Source organism: Manis pentadactyla, chromosome 11 (assembly GCF_030020395.1).
Source record: "Manis pentadactyla isolate mManPen7 chromosome 11, mManPen7.hap1, whole genome shotgun sequence".
Lineage (NCBI taxonomy): Eukaryota > Metazoa > Chordata > Mammalia > Pholidota > Manidae > Manis > Manis pentadactyla.
In genome coordinates, this window is record NC_080029.1 from 930137 (window position 1) to 947560 (window position 17424).

Sequence of the window (17424 nt, forward strand, 5' to 3'; positions counted from 1 at the left end):
GAACCTCACGCCCTCCCGGCCCAGCGGGCTCATCGGCCCCGACTCTGAGGCAGCTGGGGCCACGCCAGCGGAGGCCCACGAGGTGCTCTCTACACAGGTCCGCCAAAAGCCTCCTCCCACCAGACACACAGTGGGGGTGCCGCCACCAAGCTCCCATCGAGGTGCCGCACTGGCCTGGCCTCTCCCTGAAAGACAGCGGCACTGGGCCCTCTTTTAGGTGCAGAACACGTGAGTAAATCCCTGCTTTCAAGTCACTGTAAGTCCGGCCGAGCGTGGCTTCTGTGCTGAACAGGGATAGGTGGTGGCAGCTGTCCCTTGCCCAGGGGGCCCCTGTGCAGTAGTGGCACCTGTCGGGGCCAAAATGCTGAGCCAGGCGGGAGGCAGCACGGCCCCAAGGGAGCGGGGAGACTGTTTTGCACCAGGCCATTATCACCTTCTTGAGAGAACTTTCTCCAGCAGCAAAACGGAAAGCGGGAACACAGGCAGGCAAGGGTCTCGCTCAGGCAGGAGGGGCAGAGGAAGGGCTGAGCGCCAGCAGGGCCTCCTGCTGTGCAGGGGCAGCGGCTACACAGTCCTTCACTGACTCGCCCGCCCAGGAACCTCGTCCCTGCAGGCTTCCGCAGACACCCTCGAAGCTGGTCCGCCCCCCTGGAGGCCTTCTCTGCCACAGCAGAGCCAGTGGGTGACCGCAGCACAGCCTCAGGGGCCAGGGTCACTGGTAAGCATCTGGGACCCTCCGTGGCCTGTGGGAGCCACAGCAGATCTCCAGAGCCCTTGCGTGGGTCCCACCTGCCCACCGGGGCTCATGCAGGCAAGCTGGGAACAGAGGCATGAGACGCAGGCCGGACCCTGTGGCTGTGGCATCCTTTCCCCCCTTGGGGACCGGCAGCAGGGCACTCCCCTCAGCGGAGCCAAGCCCAGCACCTGGGTGCTGGGCACAAGACCGAGATGCAGCCTGAGGGGCAAGTGGTTGGTGGGGGCCCTGAACTTTGGCATCCAAGCTCGGCCCCACCACCAGCCAGGCCAGGGGCAGTCCCTGGTGGACGCAGGGGGCCGGGTGCACATACACCTCTCCCGCCACCTCAGCTGCGCCAGCGCCAGGCCCCTGGCCTTCCCCACACCCCTCCCCTGGCTCCTCCAGGCCTGCTCTTGGGGGGAAGCCAGCTTCCACTCTCAAAGCAAACCCACACAAGGGAGTGCCCAGCCTCGCCGCCCACCACAGCAGCAGATAAGCACCCCACTGCTCGGCCAGCACCACGCCTGCTCCCTGCCCACTGAGAGCAGGGCACACCGACTCTGCTACCCTCTGTGGACCTACCGTGTGCGGCCACCTTCGCCCTCCAGCTCTGCTGCCGGCTAAAGTTGAAGCTGGAATTGGCCCAGCCCTGTGCTCCTGGAGGAATGGGCCACCCAGCACCCCCAGAGGGACCCCGACTAAACAGACAGCAGTGTGTCCGGAACCCAGGGCAGGTCACAGCCAAAGCTCGCCTTCCCTGCCCACGGAGCGCATCCCAGTCTGGAGCGGCGGGGCGGGGAGCTGGGCCACTGCCTCACATCCCCACCGGGTTCACCACGGAGCATCTGCAGGCAGCTTGGCCGGCTGGCCCTGGCGTGCTCAGGTGAAGAAACCAAGACGCCCGTGCCAAGGGAGCATCTGCGGCAGCCCCTCTCCACCCAGGACAACTGCCTCCAGCAGGACGCCCATCCGAGGCACTTTGGGGCACCCAGGAGTGCACCAGGCCCACTCCCAGATGGGCAGGTGGGGGGGGAGCCCACCCCCATCGAGTGCAGAGGCATGGGGACCCCATCCTCCATGGCCCGGGGACACCTGCACAGAGCCGTCTGCCACGCCACAGGGCAGCACCTGAGCTCCAGGATGCAAACTGGCAGAGAAGCTTGTCTAGTCCTCCTGCATCTAGAACGAGGAGGCCCCGACCAGCTATGGAGCAGCGTCCTCGGAAGTCACCTGAAGGCTGGGCTCGGCTCACGGGGGGCAGGCAGCAGCGCTGCCATGCTGTCACTCCAGCAGCCTCGCCGAAAGGGTCAGCCTACATGGATGCCACCACAGTCCTGGAGGGCACAGGAGGCGCCCTGTAAAGTAGATCGAGCGGGGAGGAAGCAGTCGGCGCCTAAGGAGGCAGCCTGTGGCTGACATGAGGCAGAGGTGGCCGGAACGCCGGCTGGCTCCATGGTGAAGGGAACGACCACGCCTGAGCAGAGGGAAGTGCCTCCCAGGGCCTGCCCACTGCACGTCTGCCCTGCCGGGCCAGGGTGGAGGCACTCGGGACAGCCCCCCACGGCGTCCAGCCTTCTGGAAGGGCCGAGGCTGGAGGCGTGACAGACGCCAGGCCCTCCAGGCATGCCTGGACCCACGGTGTGTGAGGGCAGCTACATGGAGGCCAGCTGACTCCAGGGGCATGGCATGCGCAAGGCACCTCCCTTCCGCCAAGAGCAGGAGCCAGTGCGTCTGCCCCCGGAGGAGAGGCCCAGCCCACCCGAGGCCTGGGGGACACGACTGCGGGTGGGCCTGACCCCCACCTCGCGCCCAGTGGCCGCCGCACATCGCAGGCCCTCTGCCTCCGCCCCGCCCTGTCCTGCCACCAGAACAACAATCCCGCATCAGTGCCCTGGGAGAGCTTCTTCTCCTGCTCCAGGGTCTCAGCACGGCTGGGCACTGGCTGTGGGCCAGGGAGGTGCATGCCGGGACAGGGGACAGGTGCACCCTCTCCCTGGTGCCTTCCACGGGCCATCTCTGCCCCTTTGGGGTTCCAGGTGCCCCCTCCCACAGGCCCATCCTGGCTTGACCTCACAGGAAATGGGGGGCCACAGCCTTGAACTCCACAGGGTGCCAGCTACCAGGCAGCTATGGCCAGGAGCATGTTGACAGCTGCCAAGGGTGGATCCCAAGAACGGATCCCCAGAGTCTTTGCTTCTCCTGTAAAGCGCAGAGCACAAAGCACTGCCTTCCTCGGACAGGGAAGTGGTTAGCACAGGCTGGACACTTAAAACACAAGGCACTTTAGAAACTTAGATCTTAAGACTGAGTCCTCACGACTGTTACAACCCTTGGCAAAAGCCGCCCTGGTGGGGTTGTGCGACGACCCACCTCCAGGACAGAAGGCAGATCGCCTCCAGACTATTTTTAGGGCCGGCTGTCAATGCCACTGTCTAACAATCCCCCAGGGCTGAGCAGCGCACTGGGAACAGCACACAGCTGGACCAGCCGCTCATGCCCACACGCCGCCCTCTGCGTCCCAGACCCCAAGGTCTCCCAGGACCAGTGGGCATGATGACAGATGCCCCAGCTCCCAGAGAGACCAGGGCTCAGCAGCACAGCCCGGAAGTTTGATGGGACTTGGCTGCACCCCCGGGAGGACGCGCTCCCAGCAGAACAGGCCCACTCGGTCGCACGGGCTCCCCATCCTGCCCTGCCCTTCCCGCCTCCACGCGAGCCCCCGTCTCTGCAAGGGCTCTCTCCAGCCGTGCCACACGATGTCTGGGCTCCTGAGGACGCTGCCACGTCCACAAGCCCATTACAGGGCCAAAAACAGCCCCACCATTTCTCCTGAGTGCAGGGCCCTCTCTGGAACCGTCTCCTTACCCCACCAGCCGCACCCAGGGCACAGGCAGGGGCCAGCTGGCTTTGCAGCCCAGATCCCAAGAGGAAGCACACAGCCAGCACCCAGGGTCCAGCTCCCAGGTCTCTGAGCCCCCATGAGACCACATACCTGCCCAGCACAGCACACCACATCCCAGGCAGCTGCCCCCGCACAAAAGCCTATTGGGGGGCAAGACACAGTGCTGAGCCCCACGGAAAACCGCCTCCTGCTTTGCTGCACAATGGGGCAGCGGCCCACTGCCCAGGCGTGCGCACAGCAACGGGGGCTGCACAGAGCTGCGCCACACAGCAAGGGCTCTGGCAGCCCACGGCCTCCCCAGGGATACCCACCCTCAGGCAGGCCAGCATGGCTCCCCCAGCACCCACCTCATAACAGGTCAGTCACTTCCCCATAACTCAAAACAAAACCACGTTCCTGAGTGTGGCATCTCCGTTCAGCTCCAGGAATGCTTGTCAAGGAGCTGCTCCAAGCGGGGCTCAGGGTGCGGCTGGGAAACAGCCCGTCCCTACCTGCTGCCGGGAGACCCCACCTGCAGCAGCCACTCTCCTGCAGGCCACAGGTGCAGGTACACGGTCAGAAGCAAGAAGAGGGTGGAGAACTGGCCACCGCCACAGGGACACAAGACCTGCCCAGCCGGCCGCTCTCCGCTAACGCGTGGCGGGAGGCCCTGACACAGTGTGGCTGACGTTCCGGGCCCAGAAGAGGGAGAACAGGGCAGAGGCCACACCACAGAAGGCAACCAGGACTTCGCAGAGCCCGTGCCAAGCACAGACCCACAGAGTCAGGGAACCAGGAACCCCTGCAGGGCGGGGGCCAGGGAGACCACCCCTGGGCCCCAGAGAGGGGATCCTAAAGCTACAGGGAGAAGAAAGCCCTGCAGATACATCACACCAGACTGACAGATGACTTCTCAGTGAGCAGAGTCAGGGACAGTGCCTCGTCCACGTGCAGAGGGGACGTGTCACCTCCACCCACGACCAGGGACACAGGAAGTGCTGTTACAGGCAGATCCTCACTAAATGAAGTCCAGAAGATGCATGTTCAGACAGAAAGAGGAGAAATTGACCTAGGTTCTGAGATGCGTGGAGAATGAAGGAATGAAGTGGTGAGTTTTTGATGAGGCTAATCTGCTATGAGCTTAAGACAAGACAAAGTACACAAAACAAAAACACAAGAACATGAAGGTGTTGGGTCATAATAACACTCTACGGTCCCTCTCTTGTTCAGGAAAAGAAGAAAAATTAACTTTTAAATGTGAAAGCAAGTATGGTAACTACAATCCACTCAATAACCACGGAGAAACAGAAAGAGGGACACGTTTAAAACTAGGAGGGGAAACAGAATGATCTTCAAAAGTTAATGCAAGTTCAGGTGGGTCAGGAGGAAAAACTGCCCTGATGGTAGGACAATGACCAGCACAAACCCAAGGGTGGGCATGAAACCCAGTGTTGGGGACGCAGGTAAATGACACCAGACTGAGCACTCTGGTTAAAAAAATAAAGACGGTGAGACTGAATGAAAATGGGATCTAGACGTGTGCGGAAGACGGACCTGATGCGCAGGGACACAGCAAAGCATAATGGGAAAAGGCAGAGAAAGGTAAACAAACGCATCCAAGAGGAAGCCGGCCACACTCATGCAGCATCACCAGGTCGAGGTCAACACCGTGCAACGTCACCACACACGCGCCTAACTGCCCAGCCTCAGAAAAGGGCAGGAGCTGGACAGACCCCGCCCAGGCCAGAAGACACCCCCACACTCCTGAGTAGGCAGAAGGCGGAAGGAGCAGAGGACCACAGTGAACGAAGCCTGGCCAGGGGCACAGGTCACATCGGAGGGTGCCCACGCACCTATATGGCCCACAGAACGGCAGCCCTACAGATACCGCAGACACTCAGGAAACCAGTGGGTACTACAGACAAGTGCACGCCTTCCAGGTCTTCAACTTGGAAATCTGGACAAAATCGGCAAATTCCCAGAAAAGCATATTTTCAAAACTAACTCCAAGTGAGTAAAAGTGTCCTATAAACATTAAGCAAACGGGGCAGGAGTTGCACTGCTCAGGTCATTTCATGGAGTTTTTCTCCCAAACTCAAGGAGTCCGCAACCCCGGTCCCATACACGCACGCCGTGGCACAGTGGGCCCACTCTGCAGGTGTCTTGGCACCAGAATCTGGTGAGGGCAGCGGATGAGGGGGACGTCACAGAGCCTCGGCACCAATGCAGACGTCCCAAGCAAAACTGAGTGACCCGAACCTGCAGTCGGACAGGAAGGGTGCATGGCGGGACTATGTTGGGATCTTCCCAGGAGAGGGGGCTTGCTTGGTGCCAGGGAATCCATTTCTGTTATTTAGCACATCAGTGATTAAAGGAGAAGATGCACACGATGCTCCTAATAAAAGTGTTTGATTATATTCAACATCTACGCACAATATGTGCAGAACAGAGCCCTGAGGAGAAGCCATCAAACAGCCGTTAGAATGGCTGGACTAAACAGCTGATGGCAGGGATGGCACACTGGACAGCTGGCAGCCGTGGAAGGTGGTGCCACCACCTCAGAAACCTGGCAGCTTCTCAGGAGGCCGGAACACCCCCGCCCTGTGGCCAGCCAGCTATTACTGAAAAGCAGCGAAGCCACTGGGCCCCCAGCGCCCTGCACCCAGGGCTCACAGCAGCTGAACACAGCACTGGACTGGGAACAACCCAACACCCACCGACAGGCGCAGTTCCACACACAGGGGTCTATGCCTGCGACAGAACACCATGCCCCATCGGAGGAACAAGCTCGGGGGCTGAGGGCAGGTTGGCCTTAGAGTCCTGGGCCGGAGGAAGGCCATGCCCCGGAGCTTGGGGCTGTTCAACCCCACTCTCGTGAAGTCCAGGCTGGACAGGACCAACCTGCGCACACAGAGCAGGCCGTTGACAAAGCCACCCTCCATCTGGCTGCAGGGTGGCTGACAAGCGCTCACAGCCCAAGACCCTTCCTCAAATGGGCCAAGGACACAAGGATTTGCACATGTAAAAATGGGAGGAACAGTAAGCACATGAAAGATGTTCACACACAGCAAACCTCATCAGGAAAAAAGAAGTGGGGCACGCAAAAGTCATAGCGCCCTGGACCCTGCTGGAGCTCGGGCAACACCAGCAGTGGGCATGGCCAGGAGGTGGCAGGGAAGGGTGCTGTGATGGTTACCTGAATGACAGCCCGGGGCCGGGCACCAGCTGCCCCACCACAGGAAGGAAAGGGAATGGTTCAAGACCAAGGCCAAAGCCAGGGAGACCTCAGGACTCATCGCAGACTGCGCACACAGAGGGCAACACGCATCCCATTCAACACACGCAGCCAAGGAAGGGTTACCCTCCCCTCAAGTGACTGCCGAGACTCAAGCAGGGTAAAAAAAAAAGAAATTGGCAAAGGAGATGAGCAGGAATTTCGCTGATGAGGAAGCACAAATGGCCCACATTAGTAATCAGAGAAATTCAAATTAAAACCACAACACCATTTCACACCCACCAGACTGGCTAACATTAAAAGTCAAGCAAGCATTGGCAAAACTGCAGAGTGGTGAGGCCTCCCGTCCCCGCCAGTGGGGCCCGCGTTGGCACCAAGAGCTCCAGAAAGCCGCCTGGTAGTAACACTGAGCGCACCCCGCAAAGCCCAACTCCAGGCACGTGCCCAACAACAGGCCTGCCCGCCCACAGGGGACATGCACAGGTAGCTTCATGATGGCCACAACCTAGAAACAGGCCACAGGTCCCCTGGCAGAGCAGACACTGTCGTCTTACAGGCATCATGACAGATGCCACTCAGGGAATGGGACTGGGGAAAGCTGGCATGCGACCCACGGAGAAAGCATGACCCATTTTAGATGAAGTCCCACCAAGTGAAACTAGCCTGTTCAAAGATGCATGTTCAGGAGGTACAGCGAGGGGCACACTGTGCCAGGAAGGGGGTGTTCACTACAACCAACATTCTCTATGTTCAACCCGCAGATTGCGTGCCTTCCCACCCTGACAGCCCCCAGGGGCCTGGCTCGCCCCAAGCCCAGCACTTCCACCCCATGGACGGCAACCCGCCCCACTCCCTCCCTGCACACACACCAGGGCGGGCTTCCTGGACCAGGTCCACGAGAGGCTGGTGAGGCCCCTTAATGTGGCCTCTGCCCACCTGGCCTCTCCTGCCAGCCCCCCAACCCCCATTAACACTTCAGCAGTCCTTCGGGGAGCCACGGGAAGCTGCTGAAAGGGCTCAGCAAAGACAGGCTATGCTCCGCACTGTCTGCAGGACGTCCAGCTGGAGGGGGGCAGGCAGGGACTCAGGGACACCGACGGAAGGCAGCTAGCACAAGAGGTCCGGGGGTGGTGGCACCGGCGACAGTGCAGAGGGGAACAGATGGGAGAAGCATGGTGTTGGGGGCGGGAGGCGTCCAGGATGACCCCTTGCTGTGGGGCCTGGTGCTGTGGTAACTGCCAAGACAGGAAGGGGAGAGGGACTGGGCGGGGGGAGGCTCCTGACCTCAGCTCTGAGGCCCAGAAATGTTCCAAAGGGAGGCAAGCAGATGGGTACAGAGCCCTCGGCCCCAAACCCAGCCCTCAGGTCGCACGTTAACATTGCACCTGGGAGCGGTGCCGAGTGCCCACCCTTTCCACAGCACAGCAAAGCCCTGCGCTGCAGGAGGGCAAACCCCACTGGCCAGTGCCCCCTGTGTCCCCCACCAACACCTCACTCAGCAACACCTGTTGAGGGAACTGTGACAGAGCACGGCCACTACCGGGCCTACTCCAGAAGGGCCCGAGTGCAGGTCTGTCTCCCCCCTGTATGTGCGCCCCGGAGGCAGGGACCGCAGCATCGGGAGAAACAGGGAAGTTGTGCGTCTGAGTGGAGTCCGTCCAGCACAGGCCCGTGGGGAACCTCGTCCAGCCGCTACCAGTGGGGAACGGCTCTTCCCCAAGTGGCCAGGGCAAAACTGAGAGCCCAGCGCAAAGAGCAGGGTGCCCCACAGATGCAAAGAAGCTTCTCTACATGAAGCGGCACAGGGCAAACGGCAAAGGGCAAATGACCTCAGGCTGGGCCAGCGCGAGGGGCACCAGACCCCCAAGACCAGGACGACAGCATGTGTGGGATGAAGCGGTACAACAGCGGTCGCAGGCTTGTGAGTCGCACCCTGCGGGTCACTCCCAGGCGCTCAGGCTCGCCGGCGTGGATGGACGCAAAAGGAAATGTGTGGTACCCGGTGGAGACGGGAGGCACCCTGAGCCAACTCCACGAGCCCCGCATCGGAAGGCGGACGCGACGATGCGGCTCCGAGCGCCCAGGAGAGCGCCCGAGGCTCGGAGGCCGCGGGGCCTGAGAAGTCGGCACCACCCCCTCCCGCCGCAGCCGGACCTCGGGGGCCCTCGCGGCGGGGTCAGGGGTTGCTCCTCGCAGGGAATGCGCGCGCCGGAGGAGGGGCGCAAAGGCGACGGCAGGATGGGGGTCCCGGGCGGGGTCCTGGGCGCCAGGTCCCGGAGCGGGGCCCCGGGTGGCCGGCAGGTGCGCGCGGGAACAAAGCGGCCGGGCGCGGCGGCGGCGTACCTGGGCACGCAGCTGGGGCTGGAGCCGTCCACCTCCCAGGTGGCGAACAGGTTCATGGGCACCGGCGTGTTTAGCGCGGCGGGCGCGCCGGCCAGGCCCAGGCGGCCCCGCTCGGCCATGGTGCCGGCCGCACCGCTCCCTCGGCGGCCTGGGCTGCGGCCGGGCCGCGGACGCACGGCGGCGGGCGGGCGGGCCGGGCGCGCGGAAGGCAGCGGCGCGGTCACATGGCTGTCGGCGGCGACGGCGGGGCGAGGCGGACAGGCCCGCGGGCGGCGACCAGGCTACAGCCGCCCCGCCCGCCGCGCGAACCCCGCCCGCGCCGCACCGCCCACCGCCGCCCATTGGCTGGGCGGGCGCGCGCTCGCCCCCTCGGGCCTAATCACGGCCGGCGCAGAGCTCGCCGGAAGTGCGGGGACGCGCGCGCTCCCAGCCGGCCCCTGCCCAGCCTGCGGTCCGCGGGAGCGCGCCTCCGCAAGGCCCCGCCCCGCGACCCACCCCCGCCCCGTCACGCCCCGCCCCGCCCCCCCGGGAACGGTGGGAGAGACCCCTGCCGCCGGGTACCCCGAGCCTCGCCCCGGGCGCCCTCGCGTCCCCGGCCCCGAGGCCGCCGCGCACTCCCGGTATCCCTGTGCCCCGAGGTGTCCTGTGCTCCTGGCCCTGTGCCTCCTGGGCCCCGGCAGGACCCCCACCCCGGAGCGCGCTGTCCCTGTCGTGGGACCCGCAGGGCCTCGGCAGACCTGCCGCACAAGAAGCCGGGGCCCGGGGTCCCCTCGGGAGTGCTCCCTAGGCAGGCGTCCTCACGCGAGGCGGTGCGGAGCAGATGGCTGAGCCCGGGCTGGCCCCGAAAGGAACAGGACCCGGCCAGTCGGGGGCGACGACCAGCCATCCCCTGGGCCCAGGGGCGGAGGCGGTCAGAAAGGCCCTAGAAAGGACGTCTGGATTCGGGGCCCAAGAGGGGGCTCTCCTCGTCCTCTTGGCGGTGGTTCTGGTCGGTCACCAGATCCCGCGCTCAGATTTGGCATCTTGTGTCTGTAGCCACAGTTACACCGTTGCTTTTCCCCCGGTTCCTGCCTGTATCTTCTCTACAAGGAGTTTTATGAAAACAGGTCCAGCCGCAGTGAACGGCTCTCCTCCCTTGTCCCGGGGGTCTACCATCCCAATGCCCCTGTTAGCTCTTTCTCCTGCAAAGGACCCCACGTGCTCCCTGCTTTGTAAGAGGTCAGCCTCCAGCTGTAACTCTCTGGTCTGGAGCTGCAAACAGCTGTGACTGCTTAAAGTCAGGGGAACAAGAGAATCTGTGTTTTCCGCGTGTTCCTGCCCTTTGGGTAGTGCAACTCAAACCCATAAGGGTCTGTCTGTCCTGGGCAGCTAACTGGGCATTGTCTTATGGTGTGGTCCCTGCCAAGCAGAGTGCCTGTGGGTTTCCTACCTATGAGAGAGGCATGGGGGTACTGTGTTCAGAGAGTTGTACCCAGTCCCCTGTGCAGACAGGCTGCTTTGGTGGCAGAGCAGAAGACAGATACCCACTGACCTCAGCCTTGGGGTGAGTGCCATGGGACGGCAAGGTGCGGGTAAGGTCAGAAGAACGGGTGCCTGACACTTTGTGTCTGCGTGTGCCAGCATCTCACCCAGGCAAGGAGTACAGCTGAGGTCAAGTGATGGGAAGTGGGTGACCAAGCTGTGCACATAGGGACTTGACACCGGCTGCCCGCTGCCAGAGAGTCCCACCTCTCCTCTGTACCAGGCACCGTGGTGAACCTTTCAGGGCCAGGACATCCCTGGCCCACCCACATTTTACAGATGAAGAAAACTGAGGCACGCAGGGTGATTTAATGCTGAGGGGAGGAGTGCCCCAAGGAACTGCCATGGAGGAAGTGCTTGAACGCCCTGTGCTGGTGACTGTGTGAGTGTGCACTGTGCATTGAGGTGGGACCACATGGACACCAAGTGTTTGTGGTGATGAGATTGGCTTTGTGTGATTTACAAACTTTCTACAGTGGATAGATAACACTTTGGTTATCAGAGTTACATGTTTGGCCAGAACCTGTTATTTGAAAATGACTGTACCCACCTTCCACTCATGGACTGGGGGTCCCAGGATGAGCACCCTCATAGCTGGAAGGATGCCTCCAAAGGAGCCTGGCAAGATGTCTTCCTCTCTCTCCCTCTCCCGTTCTCTCTCTCTCTCTCTCTCTCTCTCTCTCATACACACCCCCACACAAACACAAATGTTTGGAGCACATGTACTCTTTCTGATGGCTATTTCTTTAAAGCAGGAAGTTAGTTCAAAAGGAACTTCTCTGGACAGCTGGGGTGGCTGGGTGTGGCTGGGAGGAAGCCTGAGAAGAGGGCTTTCTGGAGCCCTGGGGTCCCAGGAAGACACCCTGTAAAGCCCTGCTGAGAACCCAACAGCACCCACCTGCATGAACGTTTCCTTTGATGAATTAAAGCCTCAGATTTCCAAATGTGCACTAGGATTCCTGCCATCAAGGCCCCCAACTCCTGAGAGATGGGATGAGGCTGAGGCTACAAGAACCTTTCCTGCTGTCCCACCCAGCATTGCTAGGGGTCCCTCTACCTACAGAATGGGCCTCTGGCATTTCTAGGTCCTCTGGACCTACAGCTCCTTGGAAACTCACGCATCTATTTAACCTGAGTTCAGATGATACATCCCAGATGTGGGGACATGATGAGGCACCAGTCAGGAGTAGTCCCTGCCAGCAAGATGTTCCCCTCCTGGTTAGAGGGCCCTGGGCACCCTTGGGCTGAGAACCATGGCATGTGTCTTCACAGCCAGGAACAGCAGCAGACTCTGCACACCAAGGTGGCAAGAGATGGCACAATGGTGCCAGGCCTTCTGCCATGCTCCCCCAGGGGCACTGGTGCGCTCCTGGGCACTGTAGCCTATGGGGTGGCCCCAGCTGCTCAGGTAAGTGGCTCTGGTCAGCGGGATGACCACACCCGCCCCAGCCCACAGCTCTGCAGCGCTGCCTTCTCTTCCTTCCCAAAGCGGAGCTGAGGAAGCCACCCCCAGGGAGCAAGGCCCTGACTAGTCCATGCTCGTGGCAAAGGGACCTACTGGGGAAACTCCTGGATGTGGCTTCTGTGCCATCCACTCCCCTGGCAGAGCTCACTGTATGTCCAAGCCACCGTCACTGAGGTAGAGACAGAAACTGTTCTCACAGAAGGCACAGAGCTGATCCCAAGGAGTGGCCGGGGAGGCAGTCCTCTTACAGGGAAAGGGGCAGCTGTGATCAGGAATCCAGGCAGCCTCCGGGTACAAGGTAGGCGCTCATGGAATGGTGTGAGCAGGGAGGCTGGCCGCAGAGTGCCAGACCTCAGGGCCTGTCTGAGATGCTCTGAGCAGGTGGAACAGAAATGTGAGCATTTGGGGCAAGAGCTGCAAGGGGTGGCAGAAGTCACACTGACGGTGCCACCAATGATCCTTCTGCTATGTTCATCACCACGTTAGAGATTCACAGACACCTGGGAGTGCCTGCCTATCTTATTCACCTGTCTACTCACGGTACCCCTGACTAGAGCCTGAGCTTTATGAGTTAACACACTATCTGGAATCTTCCCTGGGATGTCCTGCTAAGCAGCTGGCATGGGGTGGGGACCCCATTAACCACTGCCCGACTGCCACAGAAAGTAGGAATTCTACCAGGAGCTGCCCCTGTGACCTTCACAGAGTTGAGTCACAGGGTTCAAACATTTGTTCATTTAATAAGTGGTTACCAAGCCAGTTTCAAACCCTGGGAACACAGGAAAGAAATAGCAGGACACAGTGTTTGCACCATGGAGTTTACATCGTCTGGGAGAAAGAATATAAATAATTCAGCCAGCATACAAAGACATTGTCCATTCTGAGAAGGGAAATACAACCTGGGGTGTTGTGGTTGAGACAAGGTGGAGAGAGAAGACAATGTTTGAGTCGGAGGCTGAGGACAGTGAGAAGCCAGCTATGGGAAAGGGCAGCACTATCCCAGGAGCTCCCCCAGCCCCCACCCCACTCCAAGAAAGCTGTTAGGCTGGAGAAAGGAAAAACAAGGACATGCAAACAGAACAGAGAGATGCCATAGGGGGAGAACAGACCAGACCCCAAAGTCCGTGCCGTATATGGAAAGGGGACAGCTCTTTCTGAATTCCATCCTTCTGATGTGCCAACTAAGACCCGGATGTCAGCCTCCTCCCTCTTGGAAAGAAAAAAGTTTCTCATTGACTATTATGTCACCTTTAGCCAATCATACCTCTTAACACCCCTTAGGATAACTTGCCCACTCCTCCCCCTCCTAATCCCTTATAAGCGCCCCACCTCCCTAACCGTGTGTGACTTCTCCTGCTTGTAGTACCCAGGCCACGAGAACATCACCCAGGGGTGGTATTTAAATAAATTACCTGGCCCTTTGTGGCCTCTCTTTGCCTGCTTATTTCGGCTAGAATTTATCTTACAAAAGCTTCCTGCTTGGCTCAGCTCTGGAGGGTGGAGTATTCCCCAAAAGTTTTAGGTCAGGCCTACCCTCGGCCTAGTTTGCACTAAAAACTCATACTTCTGTGTGTCTGAGAGACCTAAGCCAGACACTATCCCAGAGCTCCAGGCAAGGAGGGCCCTGGGTGGCTGGTGGGCCACGTGGGCCCCAGCACAGATCTTTCCAGGTGGATGTGCAGGATTGCCACAGAGAAATGCCATGTGAGCTTCAGTGAGAACTCAACATGAAACTCAAATACCAGAGTTATCACCTACAGAAAAAACACAAATCTGCTCAAAGCAAACATGGGGAGAAATAAGATTATATAAAAAACAAAGACCAGGCAGATTTCAAAAACAAAAACTGAAGAGAAGTTCTATCAATTAAAAAAAAAATTTTTTTTTTTCTTTTAACCCACTTACTGAACTTCAGTTCAGTGAGTGGGTTAAAAGAACAGATTAGATACAGCTGGAGACAGACTCAGTAAAGTAGAAGGTAGACCTGGAGGAATCAATCAGATGGCAGCTCAAATAGAAAATACAAAAAAAGAGGTCAGAATGTGGAGACAGGTGCAAAGGTCTATAATATGTATGTGCTCAGAATTCTGCAATAAATGAAAACACCCCATGGGGAAGTCATTTCACCAATAGGAGCCCTCAGAGTCATGCAGCTTCAGGGCAGAGTGTTTGAGAAGTGAACAGAGTAAACAGCAAGTGTGTGAGCCCCGTAGTGAGGACTGGAGCCACTCCAGCAGGAGCAGAGTCAGCAGCAGTGAGAACTGCAGGAGACAGGTAAAGAGGAGGGAGGGAGAAGCCCGCCAGCCACAGTAAGGTCTTTACTGTAGAAAGCCACTAGAAGTTTTCCACAGTGGGGAGTGACAATCTACCTCCTGCTTCTAAAGCATCCCTGGCAGTTCTGGAGAGACTCAATTGTGAGGCAAAGGTGGATGGGAATACCCATGGGGGGCATGCACAGAAATGGAGGTGGGCAGTGGTGGGTATGGTGGCAGGTGGCCCTTTAAATTCTCAGAGATTTCTGCTATAAAATGAAGGTATCTCAGATGAAGCATCACCTTGAGGATTGAATGCAATCATGTACAGAGAGACAGACACTTGTGTACAGAGAAACTAAATATTTGGAAACTATAAACAACATACTCAAATCCAAACAGAAATAATTCTTGAATCCAAGAAGAAACTGTGAGTAAAATTGTAATATTGCCAGACTATTTCACCTGGCTTTAATACATCTGCATATCAATAGGCATTCATAGGTGGAAAGAAGTATGGCTTTAGTCAATTTGCATCATTCCTCAGGGGTGGAGAGAATGGGTAATTACCTGGGCAATGGAGGGCTTATCTGTACCTGAGAGGTGAGGGGAGGGCTGGTTTTGCTTCTTCTGGAGCAGGAAAGAGAGATGGCTTGGCATTACAGTTTGTAAGCAATAAACAGATTTTAAACTTTATTTCTTCCTTTGACTGATTTTGGTTTTTAGAGATATTTTGCCCCGAGATTTCCTTTCCCCAGACTTACAGAAACCAAAAGGAAAATTAGGAAGAATTTTGAATTGAATGGAAATGAAACTCAACATATCAAAATGTATGGGATTTAGCTAACATAGTGACTGGAAATTTATAGCACTAAATGCCTATGTTATAAAAGAGATCTTAAGCTGATGATCTCATCTTCCACCTTATAAAACTAGAAAAAAATTAAACCCCAATTAAGCAGAAGGAAGGATGTGATCAGATTCAGAGTAGAAATCAATGCAACAGAAAACAAAAAACAATAGAAACAATAAACCAAATATGGTTCTTTGAGAAAGTCACTAAACCTGATGCACCTCCAGACTGATTGTGGGAGGAGACAGAGGAGTGAAGTGACCAGTATGAGGGACACGGATGTGAGAGGGACGGGGCAGGGTGTTCAGCTCACTGGTGTTGATACTTCTCAAACTTACCAGCAAGAAGTGTAAGTCCAGGGAGAGGAAATCCCAGGGCAAAATACCTCTAAAAACCAAAATCAGTCAAAGGGAGAAATAAAGTTTTAAACCCGTTTATTGTTCACAAACTGCAGTCCACTGCTGTCTCTCTCCTCTGCTCCTGAAGAAGCCAGCAAGCAGGCTGGCTGGCCCCTCCCCTTAACCTCTCAGGTTCAGGCACACCCTCGGTTGCCCAGGTAATTACCCACTGATATGGAGATGAACTTCTCTCCACCCCTGAGGATAGGCAAATGCACTAAAGCCAGGTGAGATATTCTGGAAATATTACAATTTTACCCACAGGCTACCCCTCCAGAAATCTCGCCTTACAATCTACTTGTTCCCCTTCTTGCGCAATGGTCCCTGGGTGAGAAAACCGGAGCATTGTGACCAGATTAATGACATAACAATGGCAACAGCAATAAAATTATGACAATTCTCAAGCCGGAGGATTTAGCTAGGTTCAAAGTCCCATGCAGACTAGGTCCATAGCCCGTCCATTCCATAGGCAGGCAGTTGCTGAAGGTTCAGAGCAATCATCACGCGGCAGCTGCAGCCCTGGGGTGCATCCAGGCCACAAGGACTGTAGGAGAAATAACCTTAAGGGTGATAAGATACATGGTTTAATGACACCAGTGTAGGCAAATCTTGTCCATCAGGTAGGATACATGCAAGAGAGTGGCCTTGTGATAAAACTGGCAGGGATGGGATCTCGTCCTGGTCTAGTTACCAGACTTTCACCCCCTCCCTGTGGGAGTTACAGATGGGTCGATATACAGGGCTACATGCACTGGCCATAAAGATAAAACAAAACTTCCCCACAAGATGCTCTTACCTCCTGGATGTTTTGGGTACACTACCGTGACCTTTGGGGGCCATTCAGCTGTTAACTCCAGGAATACACAGGAGGCCAGCTTCCAGGCCTTTCCCCCAAGGTGCCAGAAGGGCCAGCCATCGCGGGTCCATGTGTCGAAACGTCCAGGGCCAGGTCCATTCAACAGTGTCCCCAGGGCTTAATGCAGCAGGGGCTGGCAGCAGGATGTTGCTCTGCTGGCTGTATCCTGGCTTCAATAGCTCCTCTTTGGTTTGGACGTACAGTTGTATAGGAGAGGCAGCAAGGTGTGTGAGCACGTCCACAGGGCTCAAAGCTCCTTTACGTGGCCTCTCATTCAAACGCCGCAGCACCGTCCATAGGCGAACTGACCAGTCCTGTAGACTTGGTGCCTGACCTCAGGCCAGATTTCAGCAAACATTGCACCTCTCTATCATGCCTGCCCTAGCAGGGTTATATGGTACATGAAACTTCCACTTTATTCCTAATTGCTGCACCCAGTAAAGTGGGTGCCTTGGTCACTCTCCATCACCTGCGGCCAGCCATAGGCTGCACAGAGACGCTCCAGGCCCTTCTTGGTGGTTTGCTGATCTGCATGACATGCAGAAAAAGCAACCAATAGTTCAGTAGCTGTGTCCACACAAGTCATGGCATACCGATATCCTTCTGATATGGGCAGAGGCCCAGTATAGTCTATTTGCCACCTGACAAGGGGTATTGGCCCCCTTACTATTGTCCCATGTTGCTGTGGGACTCGGTGTAAGTCCCTCTTAGAGCACACAAGGCACTCCTCCCGGGCTCTGCTGACTTCTTCAAAGGTCAGTGGCAAGCCCCACCAAGGGGTTATAGCCCACATTGTCTTTTGCCCTGCTTGCAACAGACGCTGGTGTAGCCATTGGGCCACATCAGAGGCAGGCTTTCCTTGTAGCCAGTGCACCTGGGCCAGA

General features: G+C 57.7%; 1 protein-coding gene across 9 annotated transcripts in view; it reads right to left on the minus strand.

Moving 5' to 3' along the window:
• PACS2 (phosphofurin acidic cluster sorting protein 2) overlaps positions 1-9434 on the minus strand; it is a 58254-nt gene extending 48820 nt beyond the window's left edge. For 3 of the 9 annotated variants that reach the window (XM_057488060.1, XM_036882077.2, XM_057488059.1), the window contains exon 1: positions 9196-9431. In XM_057488060.1, the coding sequence (XP_057344043.1) occupies positions 9196-9314 (119 nt within the window). In that variant the 5' untranslated portion in view covers positions 9315-9431. Of the gene's footprint in view, positions 1-9195 lie in introns of all 9 variants that reach the window. The other 6 variants (XM_036882079.2, XM_036882076.2, XM_036882081.2 and 3 more) reach the window with 4 other exon arrangements.
• Positions 9435-17424: the final 7990 nt, after the last annotated feature.